Genomic DNA, 22,044 nt, shown 5'->3' with positions numbered 1-22,044 from the left:
CAAACACACACATAACAAGGAGAGGGATCACACACACATTCACACAAACATGCACAGGAAGGAGAAGGATCACATAAATATTCACACGTGTACACCAAAAGGAGAGGGATCACACGCACATATGCATCAAGGTGAGGGATCACACACACATACATACTCACACATACTCACACACTCACATATACATACCAAGAAGATGAACAGCACACACTCACATACAATGCACACACCATAGAGAGGGATCACGCACAGATACACAAAAACACCGAGGAGAAAAATCACACACACAGTGACACACACACACAACAAGAAAGGGATCACACACATATATCAAAGAGAGATCATACACTCACCCACAAATATCCCAAGGCGAGATCACATGCACACACACATACACATCAAGAGAGATATCTCACATACACACACACAAACACACATATGCTCACATGCTCACACACACATGCACACACCAAAGAGATGGATCACACACAGACACACAGTCTCTCACACACAGTCACATACACACCAAAGAGTGATTATACTCATGCACACACACATACACACAAAGAAGTTTCACACACACTTCCAACATAACACACTCATACACTCTACCACAAACACTCTACCATACACTCTCACATATACATCCACTTGCCCACACATACTCCTACACATCAAGGAAAGTCTTCACATAGTCACACAACCATATAGATACATTCTCACACTAACACACGCCAAGAAAATGGATCACTTCCCACTCACATGCTCACACACAGTACACACTCTCACACACATACACACACATACTCTCTCTCTCTCACACACACATACACACCAACAAAAAAGATCATACACATTCACTCACATACAGAGACCAATATGAGAGATCACACACGTACACACCCACCCCCCCACACACACACAAATAGGGATCATTCAGATGTCTAAACACAAATACACATGCACGCGCCTCAAATAGAGGTACCACACACACATTCACACAAACACACACAAGGAGAGGAATAGTCTAACACAATGATCCTCTTTGAGGAGAGTCCAGTGCCTATAGTCCTGCACACAGGTCTCATGCTTTCAGGGCTTTGCCGGAATAGTCATGTCAAAACCCAACCATTTGAAGGGACTGAACAAACACTTTACCTCCCTTCAGTTAAACAACACAGGCTTTGTAAGAACCCCAAAGGTAAGACCACGAAAGTCTAAAATCCATCACAGTAGTGCCACAGTGCCACTCCTACTGACAGCAGGTAAGAGGACTGATGCTCTCCCTGCTGGTTCGAAGAACCGAGTCTTTGGTGGTGCTTAGAGAACACAAAAATACACATTTTATGAAACTAAACCCAGGGGCTTTTCTCCCCACGCAGACTGAACAGCGTCACCGTACCTGTTGGAGACACAGTCTCCACCCGCCTGGGGTGAATTCCCCTATAAACTCACCCATGAGTTCATTCCAGCTCAAGTTTCTCCATCTTATTACCCTCAAAGGACTATATTGATTACAACCAATAACACTTCTGAGTAGTCCATGGTGATGGAGGCCAGTGGCTCAGCTCAAAGTCTGCCAATAAACCCGTTGCCCTTGGATAATCACCTTTAACTATTAGTCTTCATTAATAGTGAACTAATAACTGGGAGCTGAAGATCTCCTTAAACAGTTCAGTAATTTTAAACTTCTGATCTCTTGCAAAGGTGACTTTCAAATAATGAGTATAATCAAATTTATGTGGACAGCAGGTTATTAGGATATAAATATGGACCTAGATAAATCTCCTCTATTGCTCTTTGGGAAGAGCTAGCGTTTATATTCTTGGGAGACTCGTGGACCTTGATAACCTGAGCTCTGTCCTGGATCTATGCAAGGAGCAGTCGGGATACAATGTAGCCTGGCCTTGAAAGGTAGAAAGTAAATGGCAGACTAGTTTATATTTTATAAATGTGTAAAGCAAATAGGAATATAATTCAATGAATACTTTTTTTAGAAACAAATATTTTTGTGCAAATGGAAGATCTGGTGACATACAAGAAGGTTTATTGTTGAATGGGTTCTCTTGGGAATTGCAGAAGCTTTCCATGTGAAGTACATCTTCAAATTTTGTTGCTGTTGTTGTTCTTTGTTTTGGAGCACATCAGCTGTGCTCAGGGCTTACTCCTAGCTTTGCACTCAGGGATCACTCCTGGAGTATCTGGGGTCCTGGGGATTGAACTCAGTTGGCCATATGCAAGGCAAGTGCCTTACTTGAAATTCTTAAACATTCCTTTTCTATTTTCTATCATAAAGTCAAGACATTTTCTGTATTGTTTTTATATTAAGGTTATGTAAGTAGGTTATTTTGAAAACAACTTCTGAAAAGTGTATTAGATCTGATATATGTTTGAATCTCTTATTCACAGGTCATACTGAGTCTCAGGCACACAGCCAGACCTGGGACTTCTGAGGAAACCTTCCCAGGCCTCTGAATAAAGACCGACAGAAAAATGAATGATGTCACTAGTTTTGATCAAGGACTTAAGGAAGACCACCATGAGGTGTGTCAAGAGCTCTGAGAAGACAGGAAGTCTTCTTGGGGAAAATGGCATTTCATTGGGGTCCTAAGGTAGCAGATGAAGAGGAGGTGAGAAGAGCACTATAGGAAGAGTAACTAATGTGCAAAAAAGAATAGAGGCTGCTCACTGCTGCTTAATGGATGAAGGTCACAGTCACAGACATCACAATGGTCTTTGGAGCACAGGACAAGGTGGGCAAAGAAGGCAATGATCAAACAAATTCTGTCAAGTCACAAAACAGAGGTGCCACACTCTTAGAAAAATAATTTTTGCCATTCCATCCATGGAGGGTAAAAGATGTTGTGTGAGGGCAGAAAGATAGTTTAATATTCCCCCTGGAGTAATGGGGAGGAATGAAGAGCACTGTAGCAGTGTCCTCCCGTTGTTCATCAATTTGCTTGACCAGTAACGTCTCCATTGTGAGACTTGTTATGTTTCTGGCATATTGAATACGCCATGGGGAGCTTGCCAGGCTCTGCAGTGCTGGCGGGATACTCTCAGTAGCTTGCCAGGCTCTCCGAGAGGGGCCGCACGCAAGGCAAACGCCCTACCCACAGTGCTATTAGTTTAGTAATACTGCTTAGAGTAACTCAGGCAGCCTTTGCATCAAGGTCCTATTACTAGCAGAGGAGAGTGGGTAAGAGTTGGAGATCAGGGGAGTAAAGGAAAAGGCAGGTTCCTCAGAACAGACAGCCGGGCTGCTGAATGTATAAAAGTGGAGGTGGTGGGCCGTAGTAATAGTACAACAGGTAGGGCTTTTGCCTTGCACACGGCTGACCAGGGTTTAATCCCTGGCATTCCATACGGTCCCCAAAGCACCACCAGGAGTAATTCCTGAGTGCAGACACAGGAGTAATCCCTGAGCATCGCTGGGTGTGACTCAAAAAACAAACAAAACAAAGGTGGGGGGAGATGGCTGAGATGGTAACCGCAGGGGCCAGAACCTGGTGAGTGAGTGGATGGTGGTCCCATTCTCACAGAGGGAAAGAAGTGGGACTGGTGAGAAAAGAAATGACGTGGCTACTGAGAAAAGAAAGCCAAGTGGACATACTGGGAGAGCCCGCTTTTCAGCTTGAAAGCTGAAGATCCTCTGACATGTCCAGAGAGAGAGGTCAGCTATGATATACGGTGTCAGCACGAGTCCCGAGTTTTCACAAGGCAGCCTGGCTGAAGACACAGCCTCCCGCAGGTGGCTGAGGGAGCATGGATTGTGGGTCCCAGAGGAATAGCAAGAGCGTATATGAGAAGCAGCGCATTCCAGCAGGAGAGGGAGTTACTCGGGACCCACAGCCCCTGTACATGGTCACTGTGGAGATGCTGCAGGAGAGAATCATGGTCCTTGAGATGAACTGAGAAGCTTCTGCCTTCAACTGACAAGCTCTCTAAACCCTGCAATCACACACACACACACACACACACACACACACACACACACATTGTTGAACGAAAGTTCTATTTAAAAAAAATCAAACCAATCTCTCTTCTAAAAACAGGCAGGTGAATGAAAACTAGAGAAAGACAAAAGAGTGTGTGGGAGAGGGGGGGAGGGAGGGAGAAAGGGAGAGAGAAGTGGGGGGAGAGAGGAGGAAGCAACTGGACTTCCAAAGAAAGATTTCTCTAGTGAAACAGGCATGCAAGAAAAACAATTGAGTTGCTTTATTATCTACACCCCCATGTATTTTAAGTCCTAGACCCATCCTTTTTACAAATGAAAATTATACCAATGCTGCATTTCTCACTCAGATGTGAGGCTGGGGGGGGGGGGCGGGGGGATGGGGGGGTTGTGTCAATGCCCCCTTGTGGAATTGTGTTTGCAGCCGAGCCTGGAACACCCTTAGAGCTAAATTCATGGAGTCACAGCACCTGCCACTAGTGCCGTGAGTACAAAAGAACCACTGATATTTGTTTCTACATGTGGAGAAAGTCCAAATGGATTCTTGGCGACAGTAAATTTCTTTCTGAAATCAGGGCAAGAGCCATCTGAAATGCAATCCCTGAAAACAATTTCACGTCTGAAAAGATTACTGATATCAAAGCAACAGACAAGAGAATGTGAGCTCTTAGTCCACAGCTATTAGGAACTTGGGAGCTCTGAGATAGCTTCTTAATAAACTCCCTACTCGTGACCCCCAACAACCTTGGGCTACAGCACCATCTCAGAGAGCTTTTCACTTCGATGTTCAGAACCTCCTCCTTCACCAGGAGTTCATGTTTCTGGAGCAGAGAGGTTCAGCTATGCGCTTTTGCTGGGATCCTACAGTTCTGCCATATAAACTAAGCAAGTGCATGTCAGTCTACTTGAAGGTTAAGGCAGGCAGAAAAAAGAAGTAGCATAAACGAGGTCAGAGCTACATTTTTTCTGAAAACTTTCAAAATAAAAATGATTGCTAAAACAAAAAGTAAGTCAGATGCAACAAGAGAACATCGCCCTCTTGATAAAGAAATGGGTTTTGGGTTTTTTTTTTTTTTTAAGTGCTGAGGAAGTCCAAGCTGGCTTGGGAAATAAGGGGTCGGAAAGGAAAATGTCATTCATGCTTGCTTGAGACTGCGAAGTAGAAAGAAGAAAGGCCAAACCAACAAGCACTGTCCAACTCTTGTCCCTCTCTGCAGGTCACCTTGTAAAGAGAGGTGGAGTCGAGTGTGGGCAGGGAGAGCCATAACCTGCGTCCTGGTTTCTTCTGGGCACTGCAGCAATGACTCGGGCAGCGGTGAAGGAGGTTCTGGCCTCCCAGTTGCTATGAGCAGTCAGACATCAGGCCCAGCCCGGGTACCTGCTCATCCCAGGACGCAGGCAGGAGGTGTTCAAACTGTCCCACAAGCAGGGTAGAAAAAATGACCCCAAGGCCCATCCCCGCACAGTCTCCCCTCGAGCCAAAGAAGGCATGCGGGTACAATACAGACAAGACAGCCAAAGAAAAAGGAACCCCATCTCCATATTCGGACTCTAACCTCATGTAATCATTTTGACCATGAAAGGAAGAGGCAACCCAAACGGATATATACCGGAAATAGCAAGCCATTCTCTTCCCTCAGGTGAGTTTACAAATGACCGAGAGAAGGAAAGGCTCCAGAAGAATAGATTTTATTGTGACATAGAAGCCGTGGGTCAGGTTCAAAGCACCCAGGCAGGCTTAAGTTTGAGTACCAACCAGGATATGCAGCACCCTGAAGGGGGAGCATCAGGAAGGAGACAGTTCACTGATACACAGAAGGGAGATGCAATGCAGAGAGAGAAATGAGCTGAAATCTAGCCTCTGCGACATCAACAGGGCCCCGGGACCAGCGGTATCTTTTTTTTTTTTTTTTTGGCTTTTTGTGTCACACCCAGCGATGCACAGGGGTTACTCCTGGCTCTGAACTCAGGAATTACTCCAGGTGGTGCTTGGGGGACTATATGGGATGCTGGGAATTGAACCAAGGTCGGCCACATGCAAGGCAAACATCCTACCTACTGTGCTATCACTCCAGCCCTGCCAGCGGTATCCTTCATCAGATCCCAAGACAACAGGTTTGTCAGGAACACATGTGAAGACCCTTGTTGACTAGTCTCAGGAAATAGAAACTCAAGAGTCCAAGAAAGAACTGTCCTTATATGCATTACAGTAGAACACAGTGCTCCCTGAGCCGTAATCACAGAGAGAAAGACATGTGGGGGACCAAGGAAGGCTGAGCCTCCGGCACTGGGCTTCTCTGGGGACACCGAGACCCCTCTGGCCATGCACAGGCCCTGGTCCTCCTCTCCACCATCTGGGCGCTCCCCCAGGTGGGCACGGGCAGACTCACTCATTGAGTAGAGGCATGGATGTTCTCCTCTTGCTCTTCTGGACCATGTTGGCCTGGTTCCTCAGGGAGATGCGGATCATGGCCGGGGCCAGCCGACAGGGCTCCCCGTCTACCTGCATGGGGATGGACTTGTACGTTAGCAGCATGACCTCCCGGCACTGGTGCAGCCTTTCGCCATGGCCCCCAACTTGCAGGGCGGCCTGTGGAAAAGGAGAGTCAGAAGGGAGCCAGGAGTTACTTCCTAAGAGTTACACGGGGGAGTTACAGCCCCCAACCCCAAGCTACTTAACCAGGATGTGGATGGCTGTTAGGTATTAGGAAGCCTGGTGAAGCCATTAAACACAATTTCACTAAGAATACAAAACTTTGGCTGAGCTTGACCACAGATTCTTGTGGATCTTTTGTCTTGATGGATTTTCTGTCTTAATTTAATCATGACAGTTTAACAGAAAAATGTTGTGCTTTGTATTATCTAATGCCATTAAAAATCATTTATGGGGCTGGAGCGATAACACAGCAGGTAGGGCATTTGCCTTGCATGCGGCCGAACCAGGCTCTATTCCCAGCATCCCATATGGGCCCCTGAGAACCACCAGGAGTAATTCCTGAGTGCAGAGCCAGGAGTTACCCCTGTGCATTGCCGGGTGTGACCCAAAAAGCAAAAAAATAAAAAAACCATTTGTAAGCAGATGAAGAAAATTATTGAAAATGGAGGATGGGATTGGGTCACAACTAACGGTGTTCAGGACTCACTCCCAGTTCTGTGTATGTGGACCACTCCCAGTGGGTCTTACGGGCCCATATAGGATGCTGGGAAGCAAACCCAAGTTGGATGCGTCTAAGTCAAGCATTCTCCCCACTGTATTATCTCTCTGGTTCCACAGATTAAGAAAATTTAAAAAAGCACATTGTTTAAAAACTTTCTATCTTATACTTAAACATAAGTATGCCTTAAACATTAGAACATATAATTATATTATAAAAATTATAAAAAACATTTAATATGTAACATATAGTATATTATGATTGCATTTGTTGTGACTATTGTATATTATACACATAAATAGCTATAGTAAATAAAAATAGTAACCATATATATAAACTATTTATAAATATAAATATACATATGACCAAATATAGCCTGTATTTAGTTCTATACCCAAATCTATGATACATAACTATATATTAATGCTAAATATATATTTAAATATACCACCCATTTTTTGTAAATTAATCTTTTTCAATTTTTAACCTTAGACATCCTCAAGCTTTTCATTCACATAAGATCAATGAAGTAGAAAATAATCATTCAGTTAAAAACATTCTAAAAGGCAAAGGAGCTTTGAGGTTCAAAACCAAACATAGCAAAAGTTCTATTTTCCAGAGCAGAAACTCAATTCAACATTATAAATCTCTCGTGACATCTTCTGAAGCTCTGCTTACTCCCTCATCCTTCCAGGTCAGCTTAACCTCCCAGCTGGCATGTTCAGCGCCCTTCTGGGTCAGATTCCCTCCCTTCCTGGCAGGATCCTGCAGCCTACATGCCCAGCCTCCTTCAGCTCCACTCATGAAATCTCACTTTGCTCACAGTTACACTTGTAGTCCTTGGTGAAGACAGGCAGAGAAGGAAAAGAGCAACTCCTAACCTAAACACAGAGAGAATCCTGAGGAGGTTACCCTCAATACAGCAAATCCAGCAGAATTTGTGCGAAAGCCCAAGTTTAACATTGTTGGCACTGTCCTCCCATTGTTTGTCGATTTGCTCGAATGGGCAACAGTAATGTCTCCATTGTGAGACTGTTTTTGGCATATCAAATTCATCACGGGGAGCTTGCCAGGCTCTGTTGTGCAGGCGGGATACTCTCAGTAGCTTGCTAGGCTCTCTGAGAGGGGCGGAGGAATCAAACCCGGGTTGGTTGCATGCAAGGCAAATGCCCTACCTGCTGTGCTATCGTTCCAGCCCATGGCCAAGTTTAATGAATGAAAATAATAGCACAGAAGGATTAATCAGCACCCACCAACTCTGAAAATTCTGAGAATGACTTTGATGATACAATAATGAGGATGTTTAATGAGCTCAAAGAAACGATGACACAAGTAGTCAGCAAAATACAAGAATGTATGAGAGCTGGGATAAGAAAACTACAATCAGAAATTCTTGAGATGGAACTAGAGAGATAGTACAGAGGGGAGAGCACTTGCTTTGCATGGGGCTGACCTGTGTCTGATCTCCATCACCCCATATAATCTCCAGAGCCCACCAGGAGCTGAACACAGGACACAGAGCCAAAAGTAAGCCTTGAGTACTGCTGGGTGTGCACCCCCTCCAAACAGGAAAAAAAATGAAAAGAAATTACAGAAATGAAGAATATGTTAGGGGACATTTAAAAAAAACTCAATAAAAGGTAGCAGAATAATAGCCAAGGAAAATATTAAGGAACTCCAGGGTGAGATGGAGAAAATGTCTGGAAAAAACAAAAGATGGAAAAAAGGTATGAAAAGAAATGAGCAGTATACCAGAGAACTATGGGTTGAGTACAAGAAGGAACAATACAATCATCATCAAAATCTATGAAGAACAGGAAGACAAATTTAATACAGAGTCAAAAGTTAAAGGAATCTTAATAATCCTAGACAAGAATTTCCCTGCATTAAAGAATGTTGACATCTAGATCAATCATAGATAAAGCTGGAAGGGCCCCATCAAGAACAGGCTCAAACAGAAAAACTTCAAGACTTTTCTCAGAATTACAAAAGCCAAAGACAGAGACAGAATAGTGAAAGCTGTAAGAACAAAAAAAGTAGAACTTAGATACAAAGGAAAGCCCATGAGATTCACAGCAGATATAAAAAAATGAGACTACAATCTATCAGGGAATAGAGTTAAAAAAAACTTAATAAAATAAAGATATCACCAAGAATACTCAGATTCTCATTCAGATTTGAAGGAGTGATAATGGAGCTTCAGGGACAGGCAATAAAAATCTCAGGAAATTCATAGCCTTGAAATCACTTTTGAAAAAAGCATTAAAGGAGTTTCTTTATAAGACAGGACAAACTTCTCAGCAATTAGCACTGAGTTTGCCATTCATTCATGATTCTTATGACTATCCTCTACAAGATTATGAAAGGTTTGTTTACTCCTAGTTTGCTAAGGGATTTTATACAATTTTCAATAACAATCAAGATTTCGTTTATATTGAATTTCCATGTCTACCCAGAGGATTTTTTGTTTATAACATTCATAAATATTTTATTATAATCTTTTACTTACTAATGCAAATACGTAAGCATTCTCAACAATATTTTCCAACATAAAGTTATTTTATTTTATTTTATTTATTTCCAACATAAAGTTTTATTTTCCAACATAAAGTTCACTTTCTTAAGGGAAAAAGCACTTTTACAACTTTATAGTCCTTTTCAGATTCTTCCCTTAAAATTTTCTTAATTTTCTTAATTATCCTCATTCTTATTAAATTTTACATGTTCAGGATTTATCAACGTCAAGCAAGTTTTAATGTATTACTGCATAATTATTAATAATATTAATTTTTTAAATGTATATACCTATTAAGAAAAATACATAGTTTTTTAAAAGGCTTATTTTGTCAACTTACCATTGATTTATAATTATGTAAAATTAAAGGTGTTTGCAGGGGATTGCCCTGCCTCAGAGACAGGGGGGATGGGGGGATGGGGGTGGGAGGGATATTATCCATGGTGGTGGAAAATGGGCACTGGTGGAGGGATGGGTATCTGATCATTGTATAATTGAAACCAAAGCACAAAAAATTGTAAATCTACAACTTTAAAAAAAATAAAATAAAATAAAGGGAAAAAAAAATTAAAGGTGTTTGGGTCAATTCATCTATATATGTGTAAGTGTCGCCCCCTCCACAATAAATATGCAAAAAAACTGTCAAGGATATCTCGAATATGTGAGATTAAAAAAAATAAACATAGCCAGGGAAAAACAAACGGTCAAAGTAACTGGAACAAGAAATTTGTCTACAAAACTCAGATTACATGGGCAAGAAGGCTGGGAAAGGACCCTGGACACTGGTGGAGGGAAGCTGACTGGTAACGGGTCTGGTGTTGGAAGGATGGAAGCATAAAAAGTATGATTAGGGGCTGGAGTGATAGCACAGAGGATAGGGCGTTTGCCTTGCATGCAGCCGACCCAGGTTCGATTCCCAGCATCCCATATGGTCCCCCAGCACCTCCAGGGGTAATTCCTGAGTGCAGAGCCAGGAGTAATCCCTGTGCATTGCCGGATGTGACCCAAAAAGCAAAACAAAACAAAACAAAAGTATGATTAACAACATCATAAATTCTGGTATCTCAATAAAAATGGATTTAAAAAATATATTGCTAAGAGCAAACAAATTAGCATAACTTTTCTGACCTAATTTATTTATCTTTTAAGAAGAAGCATTTGTTATATTTACCTTTAAGGATGAATGATACACCATTAATACCTGTTATATAACATATAGAGTGTATACATAGCTTGATCAATATTTTCATATAAAGGTTTTATAGCCATCCAACTAAATTTTAGACAGTTGATATAACCAAGAGACTTCTACGTGCCCTTCCCATAAAGTTAACTTTAGTAGATACTGCTAAGTTTGTTCAAAAATATAGTACTATGTGCATTTTGAGCATACATTTATAACGAAGCAACATAAAAGTTAGACACTAGCTGCAGTTCAAAATCTAAAAAAAAAAAAAAAGTAAATAAAAAAGAAGTTTTAAAAGGCATGCTACCAGTTTGTTTTGACATGCATCATCTCCATGAGTTGGTGGGAGGGGAAAAGAGGGGCAGTTAGCTAGGATCTGGTTCTCAGATAAATATGAGACTCTTATAGCAGCAGACTGGTAGGTGGGAGGGAAATGAACTTGGGAGAGGCACTGTAGGAAAGTAGACACAGGTGAAGGGGGCAGCATTGCAATATTGTATGCTTGAAACCCAATCATGAATAACTTTGCAATTTCATGGTGAAAAAAATTAATTTTTAAAAGTTAAATTGAATATTTTTTAAAAAAGAGTCTTCAGTTCCTTTTACCTATTTCTCACTGTGTAGTATTTTTTGTACAGTGGTGGTTGACTGGCATTTGAGTCAATTCAACATGCTTGCACAGGCACAAAAGCTGCTAATAAGCTTTTCAAAATAAAGATGCTTCTGTTAATGTTAGCAGTCACATTAAGTTTTGGAGGGCTGGAGCAATAGGATAGTGGGTAGGCACTTGCTTTATATGCGGGCAACCCTGTCCCCAGTACCCCATATGGTCCCCTGAGTACTGCCAGGAGTGATTCCTGAGTGCAGAGCCAGGAGTAACCCCTGAGCATCACCAGGAGTGGGACCTCCCCTCCCCCCCAACTAACGGTATTTTTTAAATATACTTATTAGGAAGAGCTCTTTTCATCATTCAGCTTGGTCTGGGTTTAGTTCTCTATCTGCCACAGACCTTAATAGCCACAAAAATCCCATGATTTACTCAATGGAATCATTTACTGATAACACTACACCGGGCTGTTAATGAAAGACATTCCATTGTCTGTTCAATCCAGTACGTATCACTCCAACAAAAACTTCAAATGCTGTTTTCTGGTAGCATAGACCCTGAGAGGAAAACAAAGCAGGTCCCCCCAAAGGATGAGCACCCACTGAGATGATGGCCACTGTCCTCCTCACCCTTTCACACCTGCTCTATGACTGTCAACTCCAGCAAGAACCAGAGAACATCAAGGCTGTTCGTTAACCCCTCCCAGATCTGGTTGGATGACTTTGTAGGCTGCTGACCTCCCTGGGGCCCTTTCAAGCAAACCCTCTCACTCTTTCATACTGCCCAGGCCTATACTCCAAGCCCCTGGCTGGCCCCGTTTAGTTCTCATACTCTACAACTAGTCTCCTGGGTTGAATATCCTCCATTGAACTGCTTGTTGGCCTGCTTCTCCCTCTCTCTGGCACACTAACCTAGCTGGAGGAAATCATTTTACTGAAGTAGTCTGCTGAGTCATCATTCTTAGCCAAGGCATGTTTTCTATGTGGTTTCGCAAACTGTCCCATTGTCATAAGGCACGATCAATAAGTTGTCCTGCTTTTTATGTGTCAAAGATTTTGGGGTGAGATTCTCCTAAAATTCGGTTGTTACATGCTGGAGTCAGTTTGAAAACCCTCCGCAATCATATTATGTGTTACCTCATATGATCTATAAGAATCCCTATTTATGGCAAAAGTATTTCCATAGATTTAGAGGATTGTATGGAAAGAGATTAGATTTCCATGCACCGCTATGGTCTTTCTTAGCACTAGAACTTTATGGTGGTACCTAATATTTCCTTGTTCTCAAATTCTACTGCACCCTATCCAGAGTCCTCTTGCTTACTTTACTGTGGTCACCTTGTAATTGATGCATAGCCAGTTTTTACAGTCTTAGAAGTAATGGATTATTAATCTGAAAGCCCCTCTTTCTGACTGTGAAAAAATCTAGAAATTATTGAACACTTGATCTGCGTCCAAAACATCACAAAAGCGTGATGACTCACATTTTCTAAAAACCTAAGCATTCCCTCTCACTACAATTACCTGTGTACATGCAACTTTCTTCATTTTTATTTCACAGAGGCAGATTTTAGTCATCACCAAGGTGAGTTTATGAAAGTGCTTCCTATTTTTTTCAAATCCACAAAAAGGATCTGTTAGGCTTCACAGCCAGTAGAGATACCTAGATTAGAATTATGTAGTACAACTTAGAAGAAAGCTCCCCTCTGCTTTAAGCTAGTTCCATTTTAAAGTCAATCCTTTTTGGTGACATATACATACACAATTAAATGCTACTGAATAACAGACAAGATTGAATTTTGCATCATATTACGATGGAATTGGAGGGTTTGTGTAAGTGAAATTTATAAGAAAGCAAAAGCTAACTACTAGAGGACATCACTTATATGTGGGATATAAAAAAAAACAGCAGAAAGGGATTAGAAAGTACCTACTGGAAATAAACCCTATGGGATCTATAATAGTGGGAACTGAGTGGGGAGGAAGTGTGGAAAGGGACCATGGGCAGTGTGGAATGAACCTGAAATCATGGTGGAGGGATGGTTATAGCGGCTCTGCAGCTATAAAACAACTTCAATACTATTACAAACTATGATGCCTTGACTTTTTTTTTAGATTTAACGTTTCCAAACTTGTCTGATACCCTGACAGTGTGGCATAGTATATTCATGTAGTGGAAAATATGGGATGAACAATTTTTTGATAAAGCTGGAAAGAAACATATTCTTTATTTTAAATCACTTAGACCATAATATTTGTCCTTTATATTAGATCTATTTTTATATTATATGAAGCAAGATCTGGAGAACGATAAATCAGTGCCATACTAACACTACAAGAAGAAAAGACGCAGATTCTATGCATATCACCCCCCTAATATATAATTTGTAGTATCAGACTTGTAGAGAGACCAGAACATGTGGAACACAATGAAGACAATAAATTTAAATGACCACAGAATGGATTCAAGAGCAAGTTAGTCACTGCAGGAAAAGAGGATCAGTGAACATGGAAGCAGATCCAGCAAAATTGCCGTAACTAGGAAAAGAGAAAAATGTTCTCCTTTTTCCATGATATGTCATGAAAACAAGACATCTACAATACATAAAATTCAATGACAAAAAGATGGGAAATTAAATATGATACAGATGATACACTAAGGAAAATATTCCAAATTTATTGAAAACTTGTCAAGGGAAGTGCTAACCTTCTCTCCTTTCATATAACACTTGACCTTCAAGTAAAACAAACAAACAAACAAACAAAAACAGGTGACTGAATTTACTGTATGGTTATGGAGAGGCACCATGCTGGTGGAACCCTGCCTACCATTCTACCTACCAAACAGGTTCCATGTTCTATTTCCTCAAAACTGTAAGAAAAGGGCCTTAGCTGGAATAGAGAAAGGATCACTAAGTCAATGATGGTTGGAGGGATCGTTGAGGATGGGAGATGTGTGCTGAAAGTAGATAAAAGACCAACATGATAGCCTCTCAGTATCTGTATCGCAAACCATAATGCCCCCAAATAGGGAGATAGTTCGGGAAATTGTCTGTTAAAGAGGCAGCGGGAGGGTTGGGGGGGGGGGGGATACTGGAGACATTAGTGGTGGAGAATGTGCATGAGTGGAGGATGGGTGTTCAATCACTGCATGACTGAAACTCAAACATGAAAGTTTTGTAAATATCTCACAGTGATTCAAAAAGAAAAAGAAAGAAAGAAAGAAAGAAAGAAAGAAAGAAAGAAAGAAAGGAAGGAAGGAAGGAAGGAAGGAAGAAAAGGAAAGGAAAGGAAAGGAAAGGAAAGGAAAGGAAAGGAAAGGAAAGGAAAGGAAAGGAAAGGAAAGGAAAGAAAAGAAAAGAAAAGGGCCTTTTCTGATGTGATCAAATTAAGGAGGCTGAGTTAGGGAGGATGCTCTGGACTGTCTTCAGAGTGTCAACATCGTGGCAAAGATTCTTACAAGGAACTGGGGAGACAGCAGAATCAGAGGAAGGAGATGTGGGCACAGACTTAGAAGTGGGAAGGATGCAGAGCCACAAGGCAAGGACTTTTGAAGGCCTTTAGAACTTGGAAAAGACAAGAAGTCAGATTCTTCTCTAGGGTGTCCAGAAGAAACACAATTCTGCCCATCCGCTCTCTGACTCCCAGAACTATAAGGGAATAGATGGGTGTGTCTTCAGTTGGTGTCTGAGGGACTTTTGCAACAGTTCACAAGAGGGCAATAAAGCACCACACAGAGGCTTAAAACTGAGGTTAAAGAAAATATCTCAAAAGCAAAGTATGCATCATATACAGAGGAATAATATGATGGCATCTGACTCTTGGTTCTAAGGTATGGAAGCCCAAAGAACATGAAATAAGACATTAAAATACTGAAATGGTTAACAACAAACCACCCCATCAATCCATAATTCTATGTATACCATAAAAGACAATTTTAAAAAAAGGATAAATATGATTTTTGAATTAATAAAAATTTAAAGTATTTATTGTCAGAAGGGGCTGGAGCGATAGCACAGCGGGTAGCATGTCTGCCTTGCATGCAGCCAACATGGCCGACCCTAGTTCGATTACTCCGCCCCTCTCGGAGAGCCCGGCAAGCTACCGAGAGTATTCAATATGCCAGACACAGTAACAACAAAGTCTCCAATGGAGACGTTACTGGGCCCGCTCGAGCAAATCGACGATCAACGGGAGGGCCTTTTACTTGTTTATTGTCAGAAGACCTACAGTATAAGAGAAGAGAAAGGTGGGACCTGAACAAGGAAAAGAGAAAGGTGGGACCAGAGTTACTGGGAATGAAGGAAAATTCTAGAAAAGGTAAGTATGTGAATATACACAAAGGAAGAATTGGTAGTTTTTCATCTATATTTGAATGTCTTTAAAAAGTGACTACTTAAGAGGTGAAGTATTGATAAAAGGCTACAACAATAGATCCATAAACTACCATAAGCCCAAACTTTAATAATTAAGCTTAAAAATGTAACCATCAATCTGAGATAAGTGGAGAAGGAATGGGGGACATGATTAGAGGTGGTAACAGCATATATCTGAAAAGTCATTGTAAGCAACTATATAAATTATGGCGTCTAAATTATAAATATTTAAATGCAATTTTGTTTAGAAGTAAATTTTAACCTAAAAAAGTGACTAAAGAAAAATACTAACATTGAAGTGTTGGGTTTATATGTCTCTAAAAATAATCTATATTAAAATAACATAAAGCAAAGGGGGAAATGGAATCATAAAATAAAACTTTTATAAGAAATTATCATTATTAGGAAGGAGACTATCATATAAGCATCAAAATGATAGCAAATGAAAATTTTGATCACTTCATGTTACTAGACTCAAAATTAAGAAAATAAATTCCATGAAATTTAACTTTAGGATACTGACTCAAAAATAGAAGATATGAATTCTTTATCTATTGTTGCCTAAAAAAAATCTCAAGAGCAAATGAATCATCAGAAAAGCTGATACAATATTTATAAACAAAGTAACAAAAGAAATTATTTCAGAAAATAGCAGAATATTACTTCCAATCTCAAATTATGAGATATACATAACCTTTATATCGAAACCCAACAAACACAGAAAAAAATTTACAGTATGACTTTCATAATCACAGTCACAAAAAAGTTTTGACAAATTATTTGAACATTGGAACCAGCCATAGAAAATGGGCTAAAACATCACAAAGGGCTTATTCTAGAAGTGTAGGATTAGCACTGTAGCACTGTCCTCCCATTGCTCATCGAGTTGCTCGAGCGGGCCCAATAATGTCTTCATTGTGAGTCTTATTGTTACTGTGTTTGGCATATACAATATGTCATGGGGAGCTTGCCAGGCTTTGCAGTGCGGGCGAGATACTCTCGGTAGCTTGCCAGGCTCTCCAAGAGGGTCGGAGAAATCAAACCCAGCTCAGCCAGGCCAGCCGCACCCAAGGCAAATGCCCTACCTGCTGTGCTATCACTCCAGCCTATAGGATTATCATAAAATTTTAAAAATTAAATGGAGGGGGTTGTAGAAAGGACTGTTTCATTAAGCCTATCAACCATCTATCTGTTTGCCTTCTTTGGAGAAGTATCTGTCCATCTCCTTGCCCCATTTTATGGATGCAGTCATTGGGTATTTTGTTGTTGAGTTTTGTGAGTGTTTTATAAATTTCAACATTAACCCTTTGTCTTATGTAGAACGAGAGAATAGATACCGAATGTTCTCTCTCATATGTCAGACTTACAGATATGCAAGAAGGTAGAAACAAAGGGCCAGAGGCAACAAAATGGTAGAACTGACCCAGGTAACTGAATGATGGGGGGCTGGGGGCATAGGAGCAAGGGGGTTTTATTTGGGAGTGAGATCCTTGGGATAGGGAGGGATACATTCATGATAGGTTTGGTATTGAAATTATGTGTATAAGAAACCATTATTAAAAGCACTATAAACTGCAGTATCACCAAAAGAATTTTTTTAAGAAAAATATGTATGTTGGGGCTACAGTGACAGTATAGAAGTAGGGTCCTTGCCTTGCTTGGACTCAACCCAGGTACAATCCTTGGCACCACACATGGTCCCCTATTACTGAGCCCTGCCACTGGTGATCCCTGGACAGAGTCAGGAGTAAGCCCTGAGCATAGATAGGTGTGGTCAAAAAAGAGGGGAGGGTGGGGAGAGCAAAAAATATGTATGCACATAACACAGACACTTCAGATAAAAAAATCTCAAAAAGATAGAAAGGTAATAATAAAAATGAACAACTTTCCATTACTCTCAAATTTGTTTTTTTTTTTTCATTTTAGAAGACAGAATTGACTGTATTACACACATATAATCTATTTTCTTCCAGGAATGGAATGCTGTTGCTCTTTCTCCTTCATTTCATTATGTATTAACAGCTTTCTGTCTTGATCCATGAACACATTTCTGGCACTTGTGGGGTATTGCATTTCAGTCATTTCCCAGAAGACATTCTCACATACTGCTGGTGGGTGAGTAAATGGTACAAAATTTCTAGAAAGCCATTCTGTACTTAAGAGGCTTTCAAATGTGTCTGACATTGTGTCAGTAATTTCTTTCCTGGTGATTTATCAAAGAAAGCAATTTGAAATGTGAGCAGATTTATGGACAGCTACATTAATTATGGACCTGTTTAGAACAGCAAACATCCAAAATGTTAAAAGTTTCATAAAACTTTTTCAAAAATGAAGCATTATTAAATTGTCAAATTGCGATACATACAATGAAATAGAAGGTAGCCGTGTGTGTTAATAAATCAAAGTGGAAAAATTCACCAACATATAAATATTTTTTATGAGACATGTGATTAGGAATGATATTTCTACTTTTAGTTAGTTCTGACCATTATGTGCATTACCAAAATAAGCCAACATTTACCATTACCATTTTTCTTAAAAAATAAAAAGAACAGTTGATCTGATATGGGTAAAACTTCACCCTGGGAATCTCCTCATGTAATTCTTCTCAATGAATAGCCTCTAACTCATAAATATAAAAAGAATCCACATATTTTCATTTCAATTAACAAAAAGAAAGCTGGATATGCTTTCTTTAAAAGTTGTGGAGACAGAAGTCTTTGGATTTCATACTGCATGGCAAATTAGGCTCCTGATTCCTCAGGCTGAATAAAGCTTTGAACAGTCTTGAAAAGTTTTAAACTACTTAGAAACAGATTCAACATGAAAGGACCTTTACAACTATAATGGCAGCAAATTGTGGCAGAAATACATACAAATTACAATGTCTGATTATGGCCTGTGTAAGATTCAAAAAGGTAATCAGGTTACCAAGCACCGACAAAGAATCATCTTAATTAGTGGGGATTCTTTTCAACCAGTAAAATGAATTAAAGACTTCTGCTTTGAAATCTGCAATTAACGATAAAGCATCTAAAGATTTTTTTCTAATTCCAGTAATTCTATTTCAATTCTCTCTTAAAGCACTACTCTGAATATTTTAGATAGACAACAAATACACTTACCTAAATAACTACATTTCTCTGTTTAAATAATCACTGTGTACACATATAGGCATTTTCAAATAACTTAGTCTCTTAAAAATATAACCAATACAATAGTTAACCCCCAAATGTGAAATTGGAGAAAGAAAAATAAAATTCATTCATTTTGAGTGAAAAATACCATGGCGGACTGGCACAAGGATGTAGCACTGTAGCACATTCCTCCTGCTGTTCATCAATTTGCTCGCGCGGGCACCAATAACATCTCCATTGTGAGATTTGTTACTGTTTTTGACATATTGAATACACCACGGGAGCTTGCGAGGCTCTGCCATACGGGCGGGATGCTATCGGTAGATTGCCGGGTTCTCCGAGAGGGACTGAGGAATTGAACCCTGGGTTGGCCGCGTGCAAGGCAAATGCCCACTGTGCTATCGCTCCTGCCCATCACAAGGATCGCAGGGTAAAATATATATGAACATAGAAAAACATATGCCAGTATTACTTTGCATGGGATATTCAAATTGCACTGTTGAAACTGCACTTAACTCATCGTCCCTTTTTTTCCTTTGTTTTTGGGGAAAGAGGGTATAAACTTATCTGTACTCAGGGCTTACTTGTGACTTTCTGATCACTCCTGGAGGTGCTGGGGGACCACAGGCAGTATCAGGGATCGAACCTGGGTTGGCCCGGTGCATAGCAAGCACTTTGCCTCCAGTAGTATCCATAACTCTCCTTTTTTTCAAGCTGGATTTTAGTTTTGGGGGGTCACACCCAAGATGGCCTGAAGGCTATTCCCATCTAGTGCTCAGAGATCTCTCCCAGGGATGGCTGAGGCACCTTGAGGTGTGGAGGATTAAACCTGGGGCTCCTGCATGCTAAACCCGGGCTCTAATTCATTAAGCTTAACTCCTTGACGCATGGTAGGATTGGTGGGGTGGGGGTGGGAGGTTTCCTCCCCACAGGCGCTAGGGGCTATTTCCACGTGCTGATACTCTGTTAGGCTTAAAGGGAATATGGTGTTGCTAAGACTCTGCAGTTTTGAGGGGCAGACAACGCTGGGCCTTGCACTCAAGGCACTGAGTACAAATGACACGAACACCACTCCTTGAGCTATCTCCTAGGCCTGATGTGGATTTAAAAAAAAATCTTAGAAACAAACTAAAATCTGAAATCTCATCACACTTTTGATGATGCTTAGAATGTAAGCACTACACCATTTCTGCCATGGAAAGAGGGGAAAATGACGATTTTAGAATTACATGCCTCTTAGCCTTACAAGCGTTCGCCTTACAAGCGGCCAACATGGCCGACCCGAGTTCGATTCCTCCGCCCCTCTCGGAGAGCCCGGCAAGCTACCAAGAGTATTGGATACGCCAGACACAGTAACAACAAAGTCTCCAATGGAGACGTTACTGGGCCCGCTCGAGCAAATCGACGATCAACGGGAGGGCCTTTTATGCCTCTTAGCCAGCATCATCTAGGACTTTTCTCCTACTAATGATAGGATAGAAGAGAAAAGGGTTTGATGAAAACTCAAAACATTCTCTTACACTGGAAGGAACTTGTGAACTCCATGAGTTTCAAAAGGCTTGTTTCTGTAGCTCATGAGTTGCCACACACGGGAATCAAATTTAACTTACACAAAACGATTGATTCTAGGCTACAGGATCTTTCTTTGATAGGTCCTAATTCCCTGATGTTTGTCCTCTATCTTCCTGCCTGACCAGCCAGCCAGGATTCATCCCTACTCTCTTCCTCCCTTCACAATCAGCTCTGTGGCTCAGTAATTCTTGAATTCACCACTTCCTTTCATCTTCATCCCACTTCCTCATGTCAGGGTTTCTAGCACTGCTCTGGCCTTTGGGATCATGTGCTGATCTATCTGCCTCAAGCAGCAGAGATTCTGATCACCCAGATGCTCAGGTAATCTTTCTAAACCACACGTCTCATGCGGCCTCATAATGTTCCCTGCAACCTCCCCTCTGAGAAGTTGTAAAAACCTTGGTTTCTCTGTCTTTCTGTAAGCCCGTGTCCTTGTTCACTGTGGTTGTGGTCGGTGCCGCCACACTGGGGGTTCACGTGACCCAGATCCCATAGGCTAATTATCCTTAGAGCCATGCGAAGAAGCTCTCCTTTCTAGCCCCACACGTGCCTTTTTCCTTGAAGTTATCAAAACTTCAAAGAATGCCTTGAGTAGTCCCCCTAATCCTGGACTGTGATTAGTCCTCAAGACAGGACTTTGCTTCTGGTTTTGTCTTTCAATCATTTTGTCTATTGGATTATCACTTATGAATTCAGTGTTTGTGGAATCTATAAATATGATGGACACTGCCTGGATGCAGTGAGACATTTTAATAAACAGTTATTGGGGTTAGGGATGTGACTCAAGTGGTAAAGTTTGTCACTGTCACTGTCCTCCCATTGTTCATCAATTTGCTTGAGAGGGCCCAGTAATGTCTCCATTGTGGCACTTGTTGTTACTGTGTTTAGCATATCAAATACGTCACGGGTAGCTTGCCAGGCTTTGCCGTGTGGGTGAAGTACTCTGGGTAGCTTGCCGGGCTCACTGAGAGGGGCAGAGGAATCGAACCCAGGTCGCCCAGGTTGGCCACGTGCAAGGTAAACGCCCTACCCACTGAGTGGTAAAGTTTAGTTTAGTTTTTTTTTTTGGGGGGGGGAGGTGGGCTACACCTGGAAGTGCTCAGGGTTTACTCCTGGTTCCGCACTCAGGAACCACCCCTGACAGGGCTCAGGAGACAAATAAGAGTGTCAGGAATTGAACCCATGTTGGTTGGATGCATGCAAGGCAAATATCCCACCTGCTGTACTATCTCTCCCGCACCATAGCACTGCGCTGTAGCACTGTCATCCCATTGTTCATTGATTTACTCGAGTGGACACCAGTAATGTGTCCATTGTGAGACTTGTTCTTACTGTTTTTGGCATACTGGATACGCCATGGGAGCTTGCCAGGCTCTGCCGTGCAGGTGGGATACTCTCGGTAGCTTGTTTTGTTCTCCAGAGGGATGGAGGAATTAAACCCGGGTCGGCCGTGTGCAAGGCAAACACCCTACCTGCTGTGCTATAGCTCCAGCCCCCTCCCACACCAGACAGCTTACAATTTATAAGTAAGAGGCCCTAGGT

The 22,044-nt window shown here is 41.2% G+C and overlaps 1 protein-coding gene and 1 pseudogene across 9 annotated transcripts in view; both read right to left on the bottom strand.

Annotated features, from left to right (window-relative positions):
* The window catches only part of DGKI (diacylglycerol kinase iota), a 512,024-nt gene that overhangs the window by 165,632 nt on the left and 324,348 nt on the right, over window positions 1-22,044 (bottom strand). For all 9 annotated transcript variants that reach the window (XM_056123879.1, XM_056123870.1, XM_056123875.1 and 6 more), the window contains one exon: window positions 6,346-6,545. In XM_056123879.1, coding sequence (XP_055979854.1) covers window positions 6,346-6,545 — 200 coding nt within the window. The remainder of the gene's footprint in view (window positions 1-6,345; window positions 6,546-22,044) is intronic.
* On the bottom strand, window positions 14,037-14,146 carry LOC130032535 (uncharacterized; annotated as a pseudogene).

The sequence above is a fragment of the Sorex fumeus genome, unplaced genomic scaffold, assembly GCF_029834395.1.
Source record: "Sorex fumeus unplaced genomic scaffold, SorFum_2.1 ptg000048l, whole genome shotgun sequence".
NCBI classification, from domain to species: Eukaryota; Metazoa; Chordata; class Mammalia; order Eulipotyphla; family Soricidae; genus Sorex; species Sorex fumeus.
The sequence above is the reverse complement of the archived record's forward strand: the minus strand, read 5'-3'. Positions and strand labels throughout refer to the sequence as shown.